The 24,568-nt window shown below is 44.8% G+C and overlaps 1 protein-coding gene across 1 annotated transcript; it reads right to left on the bottom strand.

The window, feature by feature from the left end:
• Window positions 1–292: 292 nt before the first annotated feature.
• ndufa6 (NADH:ubiquinone oxidoreductase subunit A6) lies at window positions 293–16,825 on the bottom strand. The gene is made up of 3 exons (XM_068019359.1): window positions 16,650–16,825; window positions 9,382–9,497; window positions 293–487 (listed from the first exon to the last, which is right to left on the bottom strand). Exons 1-3 carry the CDS (start codon window positions 16,786–16,788, stop codon window positions 356–358), a joined length of 387 nt encoding a protein of 128 aa, XP_067875460.1. The 5' UTR covers window positions 16,789–16,825; the 3' UTR covers window positions 293–355.
• Between the last annotated feature and the right edge of the window lie 7,743 nt (window positions 16,826–24,568).

Consider the following 24,568-nt stretch of genomic DNA (forward strand, 5'->3'; position numbering starts at 1 on the left):
ATTGAATTCCATTTGCCACTTTTCTGCCCACTCAACCATTGATATCTTTCTGGAGTCCACGGCTATCCTCTTCACTATCAATTACCTGGCCAATTTTTGTGCTATCACCAAATTTCCCACATTTAAGTCCAAATCATTAATATATACCATAAACAGCAAGGGCTCCAACACTGTCCTTTTTGTGGGATAGTTCTGAGTAACTAGACCTCAGGATACCCAGGTATTTTTGGACAGTGAAATACAGAAGCAACCACCAACCTCCCTATAACTACAGACCATTAAATCCAGCACATTTAATGTCACAGGGTTTATTTTTGAATACATTTATTTTACAATAGCCATTTTCCCTCATTATTTACACATCATGTCCCCCATAGAACCTGGAGAGGAAATCCGTGGGTCGGGGTATTTCTGTTTCATGGAAATAACGCATGATGTGTGTCCGTTGCTTCCACACTTTAATAGTTTCTTCAAGATCCATTTTACCCTGAAAAGGGAAATCAGCAACATGAGAGATCAGAGAACCGGGAAGAACAACAGTGACAGGATTAGGGAAGTTTACAGCACAGGAAGAAGCCATTCGATCTATACAGCAATCTAAAACTAATCCCACTCTTCTAGTAGCCCTTTATCAATTTAAAACTATTTATTTGGTTATTCCTTGATAATTTCATCTTGTAATTCCTCTTTGCCGCCTTTACTCTTTTCTAAACCCTTTGTATTCCCTTTTCTCATCCTCCTTTATTGTCTACGTACTTAGTATACGCCTTTTTCTTTAATTTCAGTTTTACTCTCATCTCTCTTTATTTATCCATGGAGCTTCATTAGCAGCTTGTTTCTTCCCAGTTTTCTAAGAATATGTTTCTCTTGAATTTTACCGATCACCTTTTTAAATATTTCCTACCACTGTTTGTCAATTTTTTTTCAGTTCTCCTTTCCCAGTTCCATTCTCATCCCCTTAAAATTAGCTTTTTTCCAATCTTTTACTTTGGTTTCCCTTAGTCATCTTAAACCATATTCTGTTGTGAGCACGATTGCCTAGATACTCCCCTATACTTCTCTTATCTGCTCTGCTCATTTCCCATTTCTGGATCCTGCAGTGATTCACGTGTTGGGCTTCTTACATACTGGGTAAGAAGAGTCCTGTACACACTTAAAAACTCCATTCCCTTTTCCCCTTTCACTACCTCTTCTTGGCAGCTTATTTGGAGTAGTTGAAACCACCCATGATTATTATTCTATGTCCTTTACTCATTTCATAAATTAACCTACATATTTCACCCATTTTCCTTCCCCTATTAGGTCTATAGTATACCCTTATTAGAATGATCAATGGATCTGTTTATATCCTAATGTTAGTTTTGTCCTTACACAGCTACCCCTTCTTCCTCCCCTATCCTTTCTAAATACATCATATCTTGCAATATTTAACTGCCAATCCTACTATTTATGCAGCCATGTTTGTTATTCCTACTACATCTGGTTCCTCTCTACAAATTATTGCCTACAAATCAATCCCCAATTTTGTTTCAGATGCTGTGAAAATTGCTGTTTTGACAATTTGTTTTTATTAATTGTCTTGCATTTTATTGTTGTACTCATTTCATATACTTCTACGTTCACTGACCATTTGTTACTGTTATTCCATTCCTTGGTCTGACCTTTACTCAGAACTCCTATTTCTTTTGTATTTAGACTCGGGGGAGGCAGTGGTGTAGTGGTAATGTCACTAGACTAGTAATCCAGAGCCCAGGCTAATGCTCTGGGGATATGGGTTCAAATCCCACCACAGCAGATGGTGAAATTTGAATTCAATTAATTAAAAGAAATCTGGAATGAAAAGCTAGTCTAATGGCGATCACTGAAACCATTATCGATTTTAAAAACCCATCTGTTTCACTCATGTCCTTTAGGGAAGGAAATTTGCCGTCCTTACCTGGCCTACACTCCAGACCCACATCAATGTGGTTGACTCTGAAATGGCCTAGCAAGCTACTCAATTCAAGGGCAATAAATGCTTGCCTAGCCAGCGACACCCATATCCCACAAATGAATAAAAAACTATGATTTCCCGAGATTACCAACCATTGGGTCCTGCTTTTTAATTTAGATAGCTCCTGATACTCCCTTAGCAGCCTGCCTCCCTATTAACATAAGGGACAGGAGTAGGCCATTCAGCCCCTTGAGCCTGTTCCGCCATTCAATAAAGATCATGCCTGATCTGATTGTGGCTTTAACTCCATTTTCCTATCTGCCCCCACCCCCTTGACTCCCTTGGAGATCAAAAATCTGTCTACCCAGCCTTGAATACATTCAATGACCCAGACTCCATTGCTCTCGGAGCTAGAAAGTTCCAAAGATTAATGACCCTCGAAGAGAAGAAATTCCTCATTTCCGTCTTAAATGCCTTAAACCCCTTACACTGAAACTGTGCCTCCTAGTTCTAGATTCCCCATCTGAGGAAACATCCTCAGCATCTACCCATGAAGACCCCTCAGAATCTTATATATTTCAATAAGATCACCTCTCATTCTTCTAAACTTCAGTGAGTATAGGCCCAAACTGCTCAACCTTTCCTCATAAGACAACCCCTCATCCCAGGAATCAACCTCATGAACCCTCTCTGAACTGCTTCCAATGCAGGTATATCTTTCCTTATTTAAGACCAAATCTGTACACAGTACTCTAGGTGTGATCTCACTAATGCCGTGTACAATTGCAGCAAGACTTCCCCACTTTTATATGCCACCCCCCCTTGTAATAAAGGCCAACATTCCATTTTCCTTCCTAATTACCTGCATGCCAACTTTGTTATTCACGGACAGAGACACCCACATCTCTCTGAACATCAGCATTCTGTAGTCTCTCTCCATTTAAATATTTTGTTTTTCTATTCTTCCCAAAAGGGGATAACTATTATACTCCATCGGCCAAACTTTTGCCCTCTCACTTATCCGATTTGTATCCGTTTGCAGACTCTGTGTCTGCCTCACAACTTGCTTTCCCACCCATCTTTGTACCTTCAGCAAATTTGGCTACAATACACTCTGTCCCTTCATCCAAGTCATTAAGATAGATTGTAAATAGCTGAGGCCCCAGCAGTGGTACCTGTGGCACTCCACTAGTTAGTTTGCCAACCTACAAATGACCCATTTATCCCAAATCGGTTTCCTGTTAGTTAGCCAATCCTCTACCCAAGTAACCTTCTATGTGGCACTTTATTGAATGCCTTTTGGAAATCCATTCACTACATCTACTGGTTCCCCTTTATCCACCCTGCTAATTACATCCTAAAAGAACTCTAATAAATTTGTCAAACACTATTTCCCTTTCATAAAACCATGTTGACTCTACCTAATCGAATTATGATTTTCTAAATGTCCTGCTACTACTTCCTTAATGATGGATTCCAGCATTTTCCCAATGACAGATGTTAGGCTAACCGGCCTATCGTTTCCAGCTTTCCATTTCCTTCCTTTCTTGAATAGAGATGTTATATTTGCTGTTTTCCAATCTGCTGTGATCTTTCCTGAATCTAGGGAATATTGGAAGATTACAACCAATGTATCCACTAGCTTTGCAGCTACTTGTTTTAAAACCCTAGGATACAGGCCTTCAAGTCCAGGGGACTTGTCAGCTTTTAGCCTCATTAGTTTTCCTGGTACTTTTTCTCGAGTGATAGTTTTAAGTTCCTCCCTTCCTTTTGCCCCCTGAACTTCTATTATTGGTATGTTTTTAGTGTCTTCTACCATGAAGACTGATACAAAGTACTTGTTCAAAGTCTGCCATTTCCTTGTTTCCCATTATTAATTCCCTAGTCACATCCTCTAAGGGACCAATGTTTACGTTAGCTACTCTCTTTCTCTTTAAATACTTGTAAAAGCTTTTGTCTATTTTTATATTGCTCATTTACTCTCATTTTAATTTCTCCCTCTTTTTGTCATCCTTTGCTGGTTACTAACATTTTCCCAATCAGCTAGCCTACCACTAATTTTCACAGAATTGTACAACTTTTCTTTCAATTTGATAATATCGGTAACTTCCTTAGCTAGCCACTGATGGTTCATCCTTCTCGTAGAGTCTTTCTCAATGGAATGTATCTCTGTTGAGAGTTAAGAAATATCTCAATTTTTTTTAAAAATTCGTTCATGGGATGTGGGCGTCACTGGCTATGCCAGCATTTATTGCCCATCCCTAATTGCCCTCGAGAAGGTGGTGGTGAGCTGCCTTCTTGAACCGCTGCAGTCCATGGGGTACACCCACAGTGCTGTTAGGAAGGGAGTTCCAGGATTTTGACCCAGCAACAGTGAAGGAACAGCGATATAGTTCCAAGTCAGGATGGTGTGTGACTTGGAGGGGAACTTGCAGGTGGTGATGTTCCCATGCATCTGCTGCCCTTGTCCTTCGAGGTGGTAGAGGTCACGGGTTTGGAAGGTGTTGTCTAAGGAGCCTTGGTGCGTTGCTGCAGTGCATCTTGTAGATGGTGCACACTGCTGCCACTGTGCGTCAGTGGTGGAGGGAGTGAATGTCTGTGGATGGGGTGCCAAACAGGCTGCTTTGTTCTGGATGGTGTCGAGCTTCTTGTGTTGTTGGAGCTGCACCCATCCAGGCAAGTGGAGAGTATTCCATCACACTCCTGACTTTGTGCCTTGTAGATGGTGGACAGGCTTTGGGGAGTCAGGAGGGGAGTTACTCGCCTCAGGATTCCAAGCCTCTGACCTGCTCTTGTAGCCACGGTATTTATATGGCTACTCCAGTTCAGTTTCTGGTCAATGGTAGCCCCTAGGATGTTGATAGTGGGGAATTCAGTGATGGTAATGCCATTGAATGTCATGGGGATATGGTTAGATTCTCTCTTGTTGGAGATGGTCATTGCCTGGCACCTGTGTGGTGCAAATGTTACTTGCCGCTTATCAGCCCAAGCCTGGATATTGTCTAGTTCTTGCTGCATTTCTACACGGACTGCTTCAGTATTTGAGTCGCGAATGGTGCTGAATATTGCACAATCAGCGAACATCCCCACTTCTGACCTTATGATTGAAGGAAGGTCATTGATGAAGCAGCTGAAGATGGTTGGGCCTAGGACACTACCCTGAGGAAGTGGTGCAGTGATGTTCTGGAGCTCAAATGATTGACATCCAACAACCACAGCCACCTTCCTTTGCGCTAGGTATGACTCCAACCAGCAGACAGTTTTCCCCGATTCCCATTGACTCCACTGGTACTCAAATGTCTGCCACTGCAGTACTTTTCTTACAAGCATCCATTATTTCTTGATTTATATTCTGTCCTACAGTGTAGCTACTGTTGTACTGGCCTATAAACCACTCCCACCAGTGATTTCTTTCGTTTGCTATTCCTTATCTCCACCCAAACTGATTCTACATGATCTTCTGAGCCAAGATAATTTCTCATTACTATACTGATCTCATCCTTTATTAACAGAGCTACCCCACCTCCTTTTCCTTTCTTCCTATCCTTTCGAAATGTCAAATACGCTTTAATATTCAGTTCCCAGCCTTAGTCATCTTGCAATCACGTCTCTGTAATGGCTAGCATACATTTATTTCTATTTGTGCTATCAATTCACCTATCTTGTTATGATTGCTGTGTGCGTTCAGATAAAAAGCCTTTAATTCTGTCTTTCTGCTATTTTTCCCTACTCTGACCCTATTTACTGGTGCATTCTTATATTTGTACACTCTATACCTTCCTGTCACACTCTGGTTATCATACCCATATCACTACCCTATTGCGCTGTCCTTTCTCTTAAACTTTCTAAATTCCATCCCCACTATTTAGTTTGAAGCCCTCTCTACAGTCCTAATTATTTGATTTGCCCGGACACTAGTCCCAGCGCAGTTCAGCTGAAGATCGCTCCAAAAGAACAGCTCCCTCTTTCCCCAATACTGGTGCCAGTGCCCCATGAATTGAAACCCATTTCTCCCACACCAATCATTGAGCCATGTATTTAAACTCTCTGATCTTATTTACCCTATGCCAATTTGCTCGTGGCTCAAGTAGCAATCCAGAGATGACCACCTTTGTGGTTCTGCTTTTTAAATTTAGCATCTAGCTGCTCATATTCCCTTAGCAGAACCTCTCTCTTAGTCCTATCTATGTCGTTGGTCACTATGTGGAACACGACAACTGGATCCTTCCCCTCCCACTTCAAGGTCGTCTCCAGCCCCAAGACGTCTTTAATCCTAGCAGGCAATGCTCTCGGCTGCAGAGAGCAGTATCTATCCCCATTACTACTACTTTCCTTTTTATTCCCCCAGTTGAATGGCCCCCTGCACCACGGTGCTGTGGTCAGTTTGCTCATCCTCCCTGCAGTCCTGTTGCTCGTCCACACAGGCCACAACAACCTCGTACCTGTTGAACAAGTGCAAGGCCTGAGACTTCTCTATTGCGACCTTCTGGAGCCACGTACCTGGCCTCACTCGGAGTCACACCCTCCTGGCTTTGACCACAGACTAAATCTGAAGTACTCAACCTAAAGGTTGTGACTAACTCCTGGAACAAAGTGCCCAGGTAACTTTCTCCCTCCATGATGCATCGCAGTGTCCGAAGCTTGGACTCCAGCTCATCAACTGAGCCGCAGTTCCTCAAGCTGCAGACATTTGCAGCAGATGTGGTTGCTGTGGATCACACTGGTGCCTGCCAGCTCCTACATATTACAGCTGCAACACATTGCCTGCTCTGCCATCTCTATTGTATTTTATTTAACTAATTAAGGTTTCAAGCTTTGAAATGTCACTCAATGATCATTTGCAGCTATATTAAGTTGCTTAACTAGTTAAGCTATAAATTTAATACAGTACTTGGATCTCCCTGGTCCTAGTTTAAACTACCCAAGTTTAGAGAAAACTAAACATCAAACTCACCAACCAATCACCTATCTGCTCACCTAAATAATGCTCTAGACCTCAGGTCTTGCTCCCATTCTTGGACCGCTCGTTGTTCTTTTTTTAAAAAAGGACCAGAGTAGCTCTTCCCTCCGAATTCCCTGACTCACCAAATTGACAAGTTATGTATTCCGTAGCCACATACTGCATCAAAGTGGACTCCATGCTACTTACTCTGTGAGTTAGTAAAAGCCTCCTGTATATACAAAGATCTGAGTCAGCCTCTGCTGACCAGGTAACCAGTTCTAACTAGGCACCTAATTAACAACTATGTAGCTGCCACTAGCAGACAATATCACTGACTAACACTATGAAAGAGCCATGTTATGGTTAAAGTTAAAGTAATTGCAAAACCTCACTAGATTTTAGAAAGAGATTAACCTTTAAAACACTTGGAATTCCCTCACTCATTTAACAAATTCAAGTTAAGTAATCCGTGGACATGTACTCTGTCGAAATCGACTGTTACTTTGTATTTTGTTCGTTCTGACATGGACCCCGACAATTGGTTCTTACCTTTCCAAGTTCCTCTGGGACACCCATTACCTTTGCATCAAGTAGGCAACATACACTCCTGGACTCTCGGTCTTGACTGCAGAGGACACTATCTATCCCCCAAATTATCAAATCTCCAAGGACTACATTTCTAATCTGCTCACGCCTGCAACATCCCAGACTATCATTATCATCATTCCGGCCATCCTCCCTGCAGCCTTCATCCTCTCAGGTATCAAGGACATCGTACCCATTGGATAAGATAAGAGTCTGTAGGATCTCCTTCTTTGCCTCCCCGAGGTTCCCCCAACCCTGCTGACTGATAGTCACATACTCCCCTTCCTGCACCTGTGCTTAACTCTGAGGTGTGACTCTACCCTGGAGTAAACCAGCTAGAAATTCATACCCCTCTCTGTGTCGCAGTGTCTCAAGGCAGAGACATTTCCTACAGGTGTAGTCATCCTGGATAGTCTTGCTGTCCATAAGTCCCCACACTGGCTGTGCTGCCCTTAATAATCAGTTCATTTATTAACAGTAATTTATTTCTAGAATCACTGAAGGTCTAGCTAACATTTAATAGATGGATTTAGTTTGATTTCAAATTAATTAGTAATTAATTATCCCATAAAAGCAAAATACTGCAGGTGCTGGAAATCAGAACTGTTCTGATGAAGGGTCACTAACCTGAAACGTTAACTCTGCTTCTCTCTCCACAGAAGCTGCCAGACCTGCTGAGTATTTCCAGCATTTCTTGTTTTTATTTTTAATTAATTATCCAATTTCTTTTTACTTATTTAACTAATTACTTAAAGTTGATAGTTTGGTTTATGTTTAAAATTAGAGAATGGATTATAAGTTAAACATTTAGCTTGGCGTATTTTCAGATTTTCCCTTGCATTTGTTTTATTTCCGGCTCTCCTCACTCCTGCACTCCATTTATTTTATTCCAGGGACCTCCCTCTCATTACCACGGTTTATTTATTACAATGGCCTCTCCTGTGATGATCTGAGGTTTATGGAGGGTGAAGGATAGGAGGTTGGACAAGGCAGCTTTGGAATAGTCACGTCTGGAGAAGTCAAGGGCATGGATGATGGTTTCAGCAGATGAGCTGAGACAGGGCCGAAGACAGCCTATGTCATGGAGGTGGAAGCAAATGGTCTTGATGGAGAGGATACGGGCCGAAAGCTCAGCACTGGGTTGGATCGGCCGCCATGGTTGTGAACAGTCTTGTTCAGCCTAAAACCGTGACTGGGAGGGGAATGGAACTGGGAGGAAGCATATGGGGATTGTGTTGGGGCTCAAAGATGATGGCTTTGGGCTTCACCACATTTTAACCAGAAGAAATTGCAGCTCATCAAAAGGTTAGAAGTTTGACAATAGGGAGGCAACAGGAGATGGGGAAGCTAACCCCGACTGCACAGGTGATCTTGGCAAAAGGCAGCATATAACTGAGGAAGACAAGATAACCAAGGACTTGGGAGACTTGGTAAAGCTGCAAGGGCAGGGAGGAGAAGTCATTGCTGGAGATACTCTGGCTACGATTAGATAGGTTAAGAAGGGAATCAGGTAAGGGCAGTTCCACTCAAAAGTGGACAATGAAGGTGAGCAGTGTACAGAGGATGTCATTTATGACTTTGGTTAGGGCTGTTTCAGAGGCAGAAATAATACACTGCCCTGCGTGATACTGAGATATAAATATCAAGAAGGTAAAGAATTTGATGTCCCTAACTCGCATCAAGACCTATTCATCCATCACCCCTATGCTCAATGACCTACGCTGGCTCCAGATGCAGCAACATCCAAGTCCTATCTACACCTTCAGGGAGAGATGATGAGAAAAATCATTGGCTACACTATGACTAACAGGTGAACTGATGTCCATTTACATTGCATAAAGTCCCATTTCACAATGCTGGCACGCCTCCCATCACACAGTCAGGTTTTCTGCACAGTAATGGCAATCACAGTTTCCCGGACCTTAATCACCAGCATGTCGATAACCCGGGGATCGGTGACGTGGGCATTTTTCATGAACATCTCCCGTACTTTATCCCGTCCCTGTTTCACTGTGATATCCAGATAGAATTTCTGTACTGTAGCGAGATTGAAGAGAGATACAGAAAATCAAACAGTGGTCAAACATTGCAGAGTTGCATCCTACACATCACAAATTACATAGTTACATTTAATTATATTAAATTATGTAAATTATATTAAATTATTAAAAGATGTTATAGAAAAATTCAAGGTAATCAGGCACAGTCAACATGGTTTTGTGAAAGGGAAATTATGCTTAACCAACTTATTGGAGTTCTTTGAAGAACATATATAGCTGCCAGACCTGCTGAGTGAATCCAGCATTTCTTGTTTTTGTTTCAGATTTCCAGCATCCGCAGTATTTTGCCTTTATATATAGCTTCCAACTGCCTCACACTGAAATAACACCAAACTCTCAAACAACATGGGTGGCACAGTGGTTAGCACCGCAGCCTCACAGCTCCAGCGACCTGGGTTCAGTTCTGGGTCCTGCCTGTGTGGAGTTTGCAAGTTCTCCCTGTGACCGTGTGGCTTTCCGCCGGGTGCTCCGGTTTCCCCTCTCAGCCAAAGACTTGCAGGTTGATAGGTAAATTGGCCATTGTAAATTGCCCCTAGTGTAGGTGGTAGGAGAATGGTGGGGATGTGGTAGGGAATATGGGATTAATGTAGGATTAGTATAAATGGGTGGTTGTTGGTCGGCACAGACCCGGTGGGCCGAAGGGCCTGTTTCAGTGCTGTATCTCTAAATAAATAAATCAAAAAATAAATAAATCTAAGAATATAAGAAATAGAAGCAGGAGTAGGCCCCATTCGGCCTCTCGAGCCTGCCCCGCCATTCAATAAGTTCATGGCTGATCTGCCCCAGACATCAACATATGCTGTGGATAAAGGGGAACCAGTGGATGTATTGTACTTAGATTTCCAGAAAGCATTTGATAAGGTGCCACATCAAAAATTACTGCGGAAAATAAAAGCTCATGGTGTAGGGGGCAACATATTGGCATGGATAGAAGATTGGCTCGCTAACGGGAAACAGAATGGGTCATTTTCTGGTTGGCAAGATGGAACGAATGGTGTGCCATATAAATGACTTGGATGAAGGGACCGAAGGTTTGGTTGCTAAATTTGCTGATGACACAAAGATGGGTAGGAAAGTAAGTTGTGAAGAGGACATAAGGAGGCTACGAAGAGATATAGATAGGTTAAGTAAGTGGGCAAAAATCTGGCAAATGGAGTATAATGTGGGAAAATGTGAAATTGTCCACTTTGGCAGGAAAAATAAAAAAGCACATTATCTAAATGATGAGAGATTGCAGAGCTCCGAGATGCAGTGGGATCTGTGTGTCCTAGTGCATGAATCGCAAAGGTTAGTATGCAGGTACTACAGGTAATTAGGAAAACTAATAGAATGTTATTGTTTATTGTGAGGGGAATTGAATACAAAAGTAGGGAGGTTATGCTTCAGTTATACAGGGCATTGGTGAGACCACATCTGGAGTAGTGTAAAGTATTGGTGTCCTTATTGAAGGATGGATTTGAATGCGTTGCAAGCAGTTCAGAGAAGGTTTACTAGACTCATACCTGGAATGGGCAGGTTGTCTTATGAAAAAAGGTTGGACAGGCTAGGCTTGCATCTGCTGGAGTTTAGAAGAGTAAGAGGCGACTTGATTGAAACATATAAAGATCCTGAGGGGTCTTGACAGGGTGGATGTGGAAAGGATGTTTCCTCTTGTGGGAGAATCATCTGAAACTAGGGGTCACTGTGTAAAAATAAGGGGTCGCCCATTTAAGACAGAAGAGGAGGAATTTTTTCCTCAGGAGGGTCATGAGTCTTTGGAACTCTCTTCCTCAAAATGCAGTGGAAGCAGAGTCTATGAATATTTTTAAGGCAGAGGTAGATAGATTCTTGATAAGCAAGGGGTTGAAAGGTTATCGGGGGTAGGCAGGAATGTGGAGTTGAGGTTACAATCAGATCAGCAATGATCTTATTGAATGGTGGAGCAGGCTCGAGGGGCCGAGTGGTCTACTCCTGCTCCTAATTTGTATGTTAATGTACAGCGCAGAAACAGGCCTTTCGGCCCAACTGGCCCATACTGATCTTTATGCTCCACATGAGCCTCCACCTACCCCTCTTCATCTACCCCTACCAGCATAATGTTCTATTCCTTTTGCTCTTATGTGCTTATCTAGCTTTCCCTTAGATTCCACACAACTCAATGTTTAGCCTGTTATTTTTTTAATATCTGCCATCAACAGAAGCCTACACCTTAACAGTTCCAGATTTCTTTGTAGTCAGCCAGATATCTTATGCACATAGAAAAAATCTTCACAATATGCAAGCATCTCCAAGCCAGTCTAGTCAGAAATCCATATAATCAGTGTGTGTGTGTCCAGTTCAGAGTGCACACACTCCACATAGAGACACAACCTAACTCCTCACAGAACCTCAGGCACAGGCTGGCTCAGGAAGCCTGAAGTACATGTCGTTTCCCTACATTACAACTCTTCAAAAGTACTTCATTGACTATGAGGTGTTTTGGAACACCCCGAGATTGTGAAAGTTGCTATAAAGATCCAAGTGGTATCAGCTGTGGCTCAGTGGACAGCACTCTTGCCCCCGAGTCAGGAGGACAAGGGTTCAAGCCCCACTCCAGATACTTGAGCATATAATTCAAGCTGGCACTCCAGAGCAGTACTGAGGGAGCACTGCACTGCCGCAGGTGCTGTCCTTTGGATGAGACATTAAACGGAGACACCCTCTACCCTCTTATGTGTACAGAAAAGATCTCATGGCAGTATTTTGAAGAGCCGGAGTTCTCCCTGGTGTCCTGGCCAATATTTATCCCTCAACCAACACCAAACAACAGGTTACCTGATTATCAGGTTGCTGCTTGTGGCTCCTTGTTGTGCACAAATTGGCTGCTGCATTTTCCATATTAAAATGCAAGAAATAAAGAACAGGTTTTTTTTATATTCATTCATGGGTTGTCGGCATTGCTGGTAAGGTCAGCATTTACTGCCATCCCTAATTGTCCTTGGGAAGGTGGTGGTGAGCCGGCATCTTGAACCGCTGCAGTTTTTGTGGTGTAGGTAAAACATTAAGGGACTGGTAACATAGTGGTAATGTTACTGGACTGGTAATCCAGAAGCCTGGACTAATGCACTGGAGACACGAGTTCAAATCCCACCACGGTAGCTGGGGATATTTATATTCAATTAATTAAGAAATCTGGTACAAAAATCTAGTATCAGTAATGATAACCATAAAACTACCAGGTTGTTGTTAAAAACCCATCTGGTTCATTAATGTTCTTTAGGAAAGGAAATCTGCCATCCTTACTCAGTCTGGCCTACATGTGACTCCAGATCTACAGTAACATGGTTGACTCTTAAATGTTAGAGATTAAAAATGTCAAGGGATATGGGGATAGCTTAGGGAAAATGCATTGAGGTAGATGATCAGCCATGATCTAGTTGAATGGAGGAGCAGGCTCGAGGGACCTAGTCCTGCTCCTATTTTTCTATGGTTTGATTTCCTATGTTATGGTGATCTGCCGAAGGTCGGGTCATCTGCTCATTTCTCCACGCCTCACAGTCTTCGGCTTTCCTCTTCAGTTGCTCATAGACAACTTGAAATTGCAAATGGGAGGCTGCTATCATCATTCTCTTTCTCCCTCTTGGTCTCCATCCCTCTAATCTTCCTTCAATCACCTCCCTCAGCAAGTTCTCATGCCTTAGAATATGGCCAATCCAACCTTGTTGCCTTTTCTTGATGATATTCACCAACGAACTATCCTTCTCCACCATCCCGAGAACCTCTTCATTGCACTTGTGTTCTCTCCAAGTGACCCACTCCATCCTTCTCCAGAACTACATTTCACAACTTCGTGTTTGGATGTCCGCTTTTCTCAAGGTCAGTGTTTCAGCCCCGTACAATAAGACACTCCAAATCACTGTCTTGATAGTTCTTTTCTGAAGATCTGTACTCATTCCTAAACTGAGCAGTTCTTTACTTTTGGAGAATGCATTTTTTTGCCATCGGTATTCTAGTTGATTTCTTTATGGCAGTAAGCACCTTCAGATAAAGGTGCTGAAACTGTGATACCCTGTTCTAGCTGTTCATCTTGACCTCAGCTTTTCCACAATTATTTCTTCCAATCTTCATAACTTTCGTCTTTATTTACATAATTTTCATTCAGTAAGCTTTCACCACTTCATTCATTCTATTCATTAGTATCTGTAGATCTTCTGCCATGCTAGCCACCAGGGTCTGGTCATCCACAAATCTCACCACATTCCCAACTGACCACCTACTTTGACACCTTTCTGTATGTCATCTAGTACTTCTTTTATCAAGGCTTCTGCACAGATGCTAAAGAGCGATGGTGATAATAAATAGCCTTGTTACACCCCATGCCCACAATGTCCTGATCGTACATGGGACAAACTGCTGCAGAGACACAATCATTCTTTTATCTCTAAGCTGCCCTCTGAAATAGCCTAGCAAATTGTATCAAACCGCTACAGTAAAGTTGTATAAGAATGAAACCATATGGGCCATCGGGCATGGGTCTAGGCACACCCTGCCCAGTCGCACTGCAAAGTCCTCCTCACTAACATCTAGGGACTTGTGCCAAAATTAGCAGAGCTGTCCCACAGGCTAGTCAAGCAACAACCAGACAGAATCATACTCAACGAATCATACCTTACAGCCAATGTCCCAGACTCCTCCATCATCATCCTTGGATATATCCTGTCTCACCAGCAGGACAGACCCACTAGATGTGGTAGTTTATAGTCAGGAGGGAGTTGCCCTGGGAGTCCTCAACATTGACTCTGGACCCCATGAAGTCTCATGGCATCAGGTCAAACATGGGCAAGGAAACCTCCTGTTGAATACCATTTACCGCACCCCCCCTCCCCCCTTGGCTGATGAATCAGTGCTTCTCCATGTTGAACATCACTTGGAAGAAGCATTGAGGGTAGCAAGGGCACAGAATGTACTCTGGGTGGGAGACTTCAACGCTCATCATCAAAAGTAGCTCAGTACCACCACTACTGACTGTGCATGCCAAACAGTGGAAGCAGCATGCAATAGACAGAGCTAAGCAATCTTATAACCAGTGGATCAGATAAAAGCTCTGCAGTTGTGAATGGTGGTGGACAATTAAACAACTAACCGGAGGAGAAGGCTCCAAAAATATCTCCATCCTGAAGTGCTAGACTCCGCCAATCAGTGTAATAGTTAATGCTGAAGTACCTCCAACCATCTTTAGCCAGAACTGCCAATGGACAATTCACCTCGGCCTCCTCCTGAGGTCCCCATTGTCACAGATGCCAGTCTTCAGACAATTCCATTCACTCCACATGATATCAAGAAATGGCTGAAGCCACTGGATACTGCAAAGGGTATGGACCTGGACAATATCCTGGCATCAGTACTGAAGACTTGTGCTCCAGAGTTAGTCCCTAGCCAAACTGTTCCAGTACAGCTACAACACTGATATCTACCCAAAAATGTAGAAAATTGTCCAGGTATGTCCTGTATGCAAAAAGCAGAACAAATCCAACCCGGCCATTACCACCCTATCAGTCTACTCTCGATAATCAGCAAAGTAATGAAAGGGGTCGTCGACAATGCTATCAGTTTAACTCAGCAATAACCTGCTCACAATGCTCAGTTTGAGTTCCGCCAGGACCGCAGCTCCAGACTTCATTACACTCTTGGTCCAAAAGAGCTAATTCCAGAGATGAGGTGAGAGTGACTGCCCTTGACATCAAGGAGCCCTAGCAAAACTGGAGTCAACGGGAATCAAGGGGAAAACTCTCCACTGGTTGGAGTCATACTTAGCACAAAGGAAGATAGTTGTTGGAAGCCAAACATCTCAGCCGCCTGATATTGCTGCAGGAGTTCCTCAGGGTACTAAGCACAACAATCTCAGTTGCTTCATCAATGACCTTCCCTCCATCAGAAGGGGTGATGTTTGCTGATGATTGCACAATGTTCCATTTGCAACTCCTCAGATACTGCAGCAGTCCGTGCCTGCATGTAGCAAGACCTAGACCGCATTCTGGCTTAGGTTAAGTGGCAAGTAACATTCGGGCGTCCCACAAGTGCCAGGCAATGACCATCTCCAACAAGACATTTGACGTCATTACCATCACTGAATCCACCACCATCAATATCCTGGGGGTTACCCTTGACCAGAAACTTAACTGGACCAGCCACATAAATAATGTGGCTACAAGAGCAGGTCAGAGTAACTTGTTTCCTAACTCCCCAAAGTCTGTCCACCAACTCAAGAGTGTGATGGAATCCTGGATGAGTGCAGCACCAACAACACTCAAGAACCATCCAGGACAAAGCAGTCCACTTGATTAGCACCTCATCCACCACCATCGACATTCACTCCCTCTGCCACTGGCGCACAGGGGCAGCAGTGAGTACCATCTATAGGACGCACTGCAGCAACTCGCCACGGCTCCTTCGACAGCACCTTCCAAACCCACAACCTCCTAACGCCTAGAAGGACAAGGGCAGCTGAGGCATGGGAACACCACCGTCTGCAAGTTCCCCTCCAAGCCACGGGCCATCCTGAATTGGAAATATATCTCCGTTCCTTCACTTGCTTGGTCAAAATCCTGGAACTCCCTTCCTAACAGCACTGTGGGTGTACCTACACCACTTGGACTGCAGCGGCTCAAGGGCAATTAGGTACGGGCATATCCCATGAACAAATAAAAAAGTGCAATTTGGCAAGTAGTTCCAGGATTTTGACCCAGTGGCAGTGAAGGAACGGTGATATAGTTCCAGGTCATGAAGGTGACTTGGAGGGGAATTTAAAGGTGGTGGTGTTCCCATTCATCTGCAGGTTCTTCCAGGTGGTAAAGGTCATGGGTTTGGAAGGTGCTTGCCAAGAGAATCAAAGGGATATGGGGCAAAGGTGGGCATTTGGAGTTCAGTCACAAATCAACCATGATCTCACTGAATGGTGGAACAGGCTCGAGAGGGACTGAACGGCCACCTCCTGTCCCAAAAACAGTGAAATTTCACTGGCTAAGGCCTTTGGGACGTCCCTAGGATGCGAAAGGCGCTACAGAAATGTAAGTCTGCCAGCGACCCCAGCCCAAGGTCCCCCGCCCCGAAGAGCAGTTCCCTCCTCTGGGGCATTCACCCGGTGACCGACCCCTGCCCCGCCGTTCCTTACTGGTGTTGGGCACCTCTCGGTACCAGGCCCGGTACAGTTCCCGCACCCGCCGCTTCGCCTCACTCTGGTTCCGCGACAGTAACGGCTTCACCACCTTGACCGAGCCCATCACACCACGGGCCGCCGCCGCCGCCGCCATCTTCACCCACAGTAACTGCCCGCCTCCTGGGCCAGGGCCTGGACGTTTCTATGTGCTGATTGGCCCAGGCGCACATCAATTAGAGAGCACTGACAGGAAGATTGCCTCTTCGCACTGATTGGTTAATGATCATGTCAATCATTATCTGTGACAGCTATCCCGCCTTTCATTTGCACGATTTGATGAGCGAATGTCAATCAACACTCCCGCCTTTCCTACCCACTGATTGGTGAAAGTGAATGTCAATCAACAGCTATCCCACCTTTCCTTCCCACTGATTGGCGAAGGTAAATGTCAATCAATAGCTATCCCACCTTTCCTTCTCACTGATTGGTGAAAGTGAATGTCAGTCAACGACGCTCCCGCCTTTCCTTCCCAAGGAGGAGTGATGGGGAGAGGTTAAGGGAGGGAATTCCCTAGTTTAGGGCCTAGGCAGCTGAAAGTGGACTGATGAAAATGGGGAAATACTGAGCCGGTCAGACAGCACCTCTGGAGAAAAAAAAAAATTAGTTAACGTTTCATCAGAACTGGTAAAAGTTAGAAAAGTTTTGAACAAGTGAAGGGGGGTGGGGAGCTGGAGATACAACACCTGCCATTTAATCTTCTCCCTATCCAAGGCCCTGAACATTCCTTCCAGGTGAAACAACAATTTACTTGTACTTCTCTCAATTTAATATACTGTATTCGCTGCTCACGACATGGTCTCCTTTACATTGGGGAGACCAACGTCAGATTGGGTGACCACTTTGTGGAACAGCTCTGCTCAGTCGCTTGTCTTTTTAATTCTCTACCTTGCTCCTACTCTGACCTCTCTGTCCTTGGCCTGCTGCAGTGTTCCAATGAAGCTCAATGCAAGCTCCAGAAACAGGACCTCATCTCTCAACTGGGCTCTTTCTTCCACTCTAGGGTCGTGGGTCCCTAGGTGACTGAATAGTCCGATTCTGGATCTGCACACTCTGCCACAGGTGGGGCAGGTGGTGTTTGATGAGGTGAGTGAATGGGATGCTCGAATTTCCGAATGCTCCTTCCGCTGTTTGCACTTGGTCGCTGCCTGGGCATGTCAACGTTGTTCGAACTGGCTGGCACCTTTGCGGATGCTTTGTCTCCATTTTGGGTAGTCTCGGGCAAGAGATTCCCATGAATCGGTGGAGATGTCACTTTTTTTCGGGGAGGCTTTAAGGACATCCTCATAGTGTTAACTCTGCCCACCTTGCCGTGACAGAGCTCGGAGTAGAAAGCTTGTTTTGGGAGCCTTGTGTCAGGCATGCAGATGATGTGGCCGTAACTGACTAGTCATGACCAGTGTCTCGACACTGGGGGTGTTGACCTGAGAGAGGACACTGATAATATTCTGTCCTGCCACTAAATTTGCGGAGACAACTGGTGATCTCTCTCCAGGTCTTTGAGATGTCTGCTGTACAGTGTCCATGTTTCCGACACATACAGGGGGGCAGGTAACTCTGCGGCCCTGTAGACCATGAGCCTGGTGCCAGGTTTGAGGTCTTTGCCATCACAACACTCTTTTCCTCAGACGACCGAAGACTGTGCTGGCACACTGGAGGTAATGCTGAGTTTCATTGTCGATGTCTGCCCTTGCTGAGAGGAGGCTCCCAAGGCATGAGAAGTGATCCATATTGTCCAGTGGTTTGCCGTGGATCAGGGGGCAGTGTTGCACTGCGGGTGCAGGCTGGTAGAGGACCTTTGTCTTCCGGATGTTTAGCTTAAGGCCCACTCTTTCATACGCCTCTGTGAATGCATCGATGAGGGGTTGAAGCTTGGCCTCTGAGTGTGCGCGTACGCAAGTGTTGTCAGAATACTGCAGCTCGATGACAGCAGTTCGAATGGCCTTGGTTCAGGATTGGAGGCGACGTAGGTTAAATAGTTTCCCCTTCGTCCTGTAGAGTAGATTTACTCCAGACGGGGAGCTTCAAGGAGATGAGGTGGAGTGTTGCGGTGAGGAAGATGGAAAAGAGCGTTGGTGCGATGACACAGCTTTGCTTGGCCCCAGTTTGCACTCGAATCAGTCGTAAGGATTACAGCTTGCATGTTGTCGTGCAGCAGGCAGAGGATGGTGACGAATTTCTCCGGGCAGCCAAATTTGAGGAGAATGTTCCATAATCCCACGCGGTTGATAGAGTCGAAGGCTTTTGTGAGGTCAGGGAAGGCCATGTATAAAGGTTGCTGCTGCTCCCTACATTTTTCTTGGAGTTGTCTTGCTGTGAAGATCATGTCCACTGTGCCTCTTGATGGACAGAATCCGCACTGTGATTCCGGTAGGAGCTCTTCAGTCACGGGGAGGAGGTGGTTGAGAAGGACTCTTGCAATGACCTTCCCTGTGGCAGACAGCAGGGATACCCCTCTGTAGTTACTGCAGTCGGTCTGGTCGCCTTTTTTGAAGATGGTCACAATTACGGTGTCTCGAAGATCCCCTGGCATGCTCTCCTCCTTCCAGATGAGGGAGATAAGTCCATGTATTTGTGTCAAGAGTGCCTCTCCGCCATATTTTAGAATTTCGGTGGGAATTTTTCGGTGGGAATTCCAACTACGCCTGCGGCCTTATAGTTTTTTTAGCAGTCGGATGGCCTTTTCAATCTCATGTCGGGCTGGGGTTGTGCTGACGTCGTGGCAGGTAGCATGCTGTGGAATGTGGTCGAGGGCATTCGCCTCAAGGGTTGAGTCGCAATTGAGGCGATCTTCGAAGTGCTCCATCCAACGAGCGCTGACTGCCTCTCTGTCCTTGATCAGCGCCACTCCATTCTTTGCTGTCAGTGGGGTAGGTCCTTGGGTATTTGGGCTGTAAAAATGGTCTTGACTGCGCTGAAGAATCCACACATGTCGTGGCAGTCGGCAAGTTGCTGTACTTCCAGCGCTCTTTCAACTTTAGGTCACTGGTTTGTTTGTTGAACCTCGGCCTTCAATTGTCTTTTTTCTTTCCCCCTCGAATTTTGGTGATGCTTCCAGTTCAGAAACACTTTGCGCTTGTGATTTAGTAGCTCCTGGATCTCCTGGTCGTTGTCCTCAAACCAGTCTTGATGTTTCCTGGTCGAGAACTGGCCACTTTTACCGCCTTCAGGACTCAATGTTGAGTTCAATAATTTTAGGTCATAACCACTGCCTCCATTTTTTTTTTCTGCTTTAGCTGGTTCGTTTTTTTTGTCCTCCCCAAACCCCTTGTGCTTCTTTCTTAATCCCTTTACTTTGTGTTTGGCCAACTGCTATTCTATCATTTACACCTCATCCAGATACTTCTTTATTTGTCCCATTACTACCTGCTTTGGCTTTGTACCATGAAACCTTTTGTCAGTTAATCTCTCCTACCCTCCACCCTATCACAGCACATTCCCTTTTGTTCTCTTCCCCCCCCCCCCCCCCCCCCCCCACCTCCCCCTTGCTTAAAACTTGTCACATTTCTAACTTTTGCCAGTTCTAATGAAAGGACACACGGACCTGAAAAGTTTTTCCCTCCACAGATGCCTGACCTGCTGAGCACTTCCAGCATTTTCTGGTTTTGTTTCCGATTCCACCGTCTGCAGTATTTTGCTTTTGTGATTAAAATCAGGGATGCTCCAGTGACCAGAATTAACTGAGTGCGGAAATCTCAGAGGGTTTGGGGCTGGAGGAGGTGACAGAGATAGGGAGGCAATGGAGGGATTTGAAAACAGAGATGAGAATTTTTAAATGGAGGTGTTCCTGGTGTACGGCACTTTAGTGAATGGAAAAGATAAACCAAAAATATTACTTTATTTTCGATAGCAAGCCAAAGGTTCAAACTAACAAGAGGCAAGTTTAACAGCAATGGGGGGCTTCACAAACACAGAATAGTATTCCAGATAAGATTATTGGAGGTCAAAAGAAATGATGGGGGATCTTAGGATGGCTCAGGAGCAATGAATTAAGATTGTCTTACTAACTCATGATGCAGTGCATCACCGCACTATCAGTGGGCTATTCAACTGTATGGTGCATCACCACAGAGCCTGATACTTCACCCAGCCTCCACAACAAGAGCAGTGACCAGGGCCCATGTTTGGCCACGTGAGCAACGAGTCCAATTGTAGCTGCTCCCCAGCGGAGATCAACAGCTCAGTCACAAACCAGGGGTCCAAACATGGAATCTGTTTGATTTCTGCTGCTCACTGTCTGGATGAGCCAATAGGAGAGGAGCTCTCATTAAAGTTCTGCATAAATAGTCCCTGATCCCTAGAGCTTACAAAACATAGTAGCTGGAAAGTAGATAGAAATATATCCTGATGCCACTCAGCTCTACCTCACCACCACTTTTCCAGACTCCTCCACTGCTGCTAAATTATCAAACTGCTTGTGCGACATCCAGTACTGGATGAGCAGAAAGTTCCTCCAATTAATATACCAAGACCACCAGTGCCTTGGTGGCCGCACATTCAGCCGCCTGGGCCCTAAGCTCTGGAATACCCTACCTACCCCTCCCCACCTTGCTTTCCTCCTTTAAGACCTACCTCTTTGACCAAGCTTTTGGTCGTCTGACCTAATATCTCCTTTTGTGGCTTGGTGTCACGCTTTGTTTTATAATGTTCCTGTGAAGCACCTTGGGACGTTTTATTACATTATAGGCGCTCCTCATTTGGTGGGAGTTTCCAGAGCAAGGAGGGAGGTGCATAACCTTAAGATTAGTAAGATTAGAGCTCGGCTGTTCAAGGGTGATGTCAGGAAGCACTTCTTCGCACAAAGGGGAGTGGAAATTTGGAACTCTCTCCCCCAAAAAGCTGTTGAGGCTGGGGTGGTCAATTGAACATTTCAAAATGGAGAATGATAGATTTTTGTTAAGCACGGGTTATGGAACCAAGGCTGGTAGATGGAGTTAAGATACATATCAGCCGTGATCTAATTGAATGGCGGAACAGACTCGAAGGGCTGAATGGCCTCCTTCTGTTCCTAAACCCTCTCTCTTCTTAAGAAACCCCAACTCTGCAGTTTCCCTTAGGATGAGCACAGGATGTGATCACGAGTGGAATTCTAACCGCCTCTACTCTGAGTTAAAGGAGAGGAACATGGGATCTCTATTTTATTTAAAGACCTCTGGTGCCCAGTTTATTCTTGTAATTTCCAGGTGACTGTCAGATTTATTAGCATCTACCTTACATTTATGTCCCCTAGTGGAAACACCTTCTCTACATCTACCCTATAAAACTTTTTCATAACCTCTCAGTTCTGGTATCATTCTAGTCAATCTATTTTGCACTTTCTCCAGTGCCTCTATATCCTCTTTTTAATATGGAGACCAGAACTATTCACAATACTGCAAGGTGTGGACTAACCAAGATTTTATACAAGTTTAACAAAGTTGCTCTGCTTTCAGTTCTATCCCTCTAGAAATGAACACGTGCTTTCTTTGCTTTTTTTATGGCCTTATTAATCTGTGGTGTTACTTTTAGTGATTTTTGTATCTGTACACCCAGATCCCCCTCTGTTCCCCCACCTCAGTTAGACACTGATTTGCCAAGGAGTATGTGGCCTCTTTATTTTTCCTACCAAAATGCACCACCTTATAGTTATCTATAATCAAATTAATTTGCTAATTATGTGCCCATTCTGCAAGTTTAGTTTAGAGATACAGCACTGAAACAGGCCCTTCGGCCCACCAAGTCTGTGCCGACCATCAACCACCCATTTATACTAATCCTACACTAATCCCATATTCCTACCACATCCCCACCTGTCCCTATATTTCCCTACCACCTACCAAGACTAGGGGCAATTTATAATGGCCAATTTACCTACCAACCTGCAAGTCTTTTGGCTTGTGGGAGGAAACCAGAGCACCCGCAGGAAACCCACGCAGACACAGGGAGAACTTGCAAACTCCACACAGGCAGTACCCGGAATTGAACCTGGGTCGCTAGAGCTGTGAGGCTGCAGTGCTAACCACTGTGCCACTGTGCCGCATCTTGTATTCTGTCGCTGTTGTTCTCAGTACTAAATACACCCCCAATTTAATGACATCTGCAAAGTACTTCTGATTCCTGAGTTCAAATTGTTTATGTAAGTGGTGAACAACAGTGGTCCCAGCACCCATCCCTGTGGATCACCACTTCCTAACTTTTGCCAGTCTGAGTAAAAAACTTTAATCCCTACTCTCTGTTTTATAGCCAGCTTGCTATCCATTCTGCTACTTATCCTCTGACTCCACATGTTCTGACCTTAGTCATGAGTCTACTGTGCAGTATCCTATCAAAAGGCTTTTTGAAAATCTAAGTATATTACATCTACTGAATTACCCTTGTCTATCCTTTCTGTTATTTCTTCAAAGAAGTTAGCAAGGTTGGTCAAGCATAACTTCCTTTTTGAAATCCGTGCTGACTATATTATTATATTTTCAGTTTCAAGTTATTTTTTTGACATCTTTCAGTAAGGATTCCATTATCTTTCCACCCACGTTAAGCAAACTTAAGTGGATTGTTGGATCATAGAAGCAGAAACTCTGACAGAATTTCACCCCTCTGTAATGTGATGACTATAAGGCTAATTGCAGCAGCATTATCCTGTTAGTTATACAGGGGAAAAGATTTCCTCTGCTCACTTAAGTGAAGCAAAATTGTAAACCTGTTTATAAATGGTTTCGAATTTCATTACACATATTAAACATGGAAGAAATCATCCCCCTAAAGCATTTTTAAAAATGATATGCTAATATTGGGCAAATTATATCTATAGATTTTCAATATCATGATTGTCTAAACCACACTCTTGGGGCTGGATTTTCTTTCCATCTGGGGGCGGGAAACAAGAGTTGGGAGTGTTTCTGGGACCCAAACCCGCCCCCTGGGGGGAAACAGTCACCCTCGTTGGAATTCTCATGGGGGCGCCCCCCTCAATCCCCTTAATAGGCATGGAGACAGGTCTCCGGTCAAATTAAGGGCAGTGGGGGGTGGGCTCTCGAAGCTAGAGGGCCAATCCGAGGCCTTCCAGCTTGACAGGAGCAACAGCCTGCAGTGGATGGTAAGTAACTGAGAGGGTGCTTCAAGATGGAGACGCCCTCTCACTAAACTGTTTCAATCTTAAATTAGAAAACTGATGCAGCAACCAAGCCAGCACTGTTGGCGAGGGGTAGGGTGGGGAATACCTCTACAGGGCGGCTTGTGGCTGCTCATGCACCCAGGCAGGCACGGAGGGCCTCTAGGCCTGCCTTCCCCACCCCCAGACTGCCACTGGGTGCCCGCCTCCAGGCAGTAAAATGGCTCCCACCCCACCACCCCGCCGTAAGGTCGGGGAAACTGGAGTTGGCTTAATTTGATTGAAGTTAACAAGGCTCTCAAATGAGCCTAATTGGCTACCCGCCTCATGGGGGCAAGTAGCCCCGCCAACCCCAAACCCGCCTCCCCAAAAATGAGGCGGGTGCCAGGAGCAGTGTTGGCAAACCGGCCAGCACCGGTACTTTCAGGCCCCGTCCACCTCCGTTCTTGTTCCAGGTGGGCCCCGAAAATTTAGCCCTCGGTATGGATCACTATGTACATTGTATAGGCAATGCACAAAAATGTTGCTGAAAAAAAACTGAAAGCATAGTACGAAAGGACATGCTCCACTTTCCATCTCCTGTCACCACTCTGCACAAGTGCCACACGCATCACAGGCTGATTTAGCAATGAGAAAGAGCTTGCATTTATATATCGCCTTTGACGACCTCAGGGCATCCCAGAGCACTTTGCAGCCAATGAACTTTGAAGCGTAGCCATTGTTGTCATGCAGGAAACGCAGCAGCCAATGTGAGCACAGCAAGATCCCGCAAGCAGCAATGTGATAAATG

The sequence above is a fragment of the Heterodontus francisci genome, chromosome 41 (genome assembly GCF_036365525.1).
Source record: "Heterodontus francisci isolate sHetFra1 chromosome 41, sHetFra1.hap1, whole genome shotgun sequence".
In the NCBI taxonomy this organism is placed as follows: Eukaryota; Metazoa; Chordata; class Chondrichthyes; order Heterodontiformes; family Heterodontidae; genus Heterodontus; species Heterodontus francisci.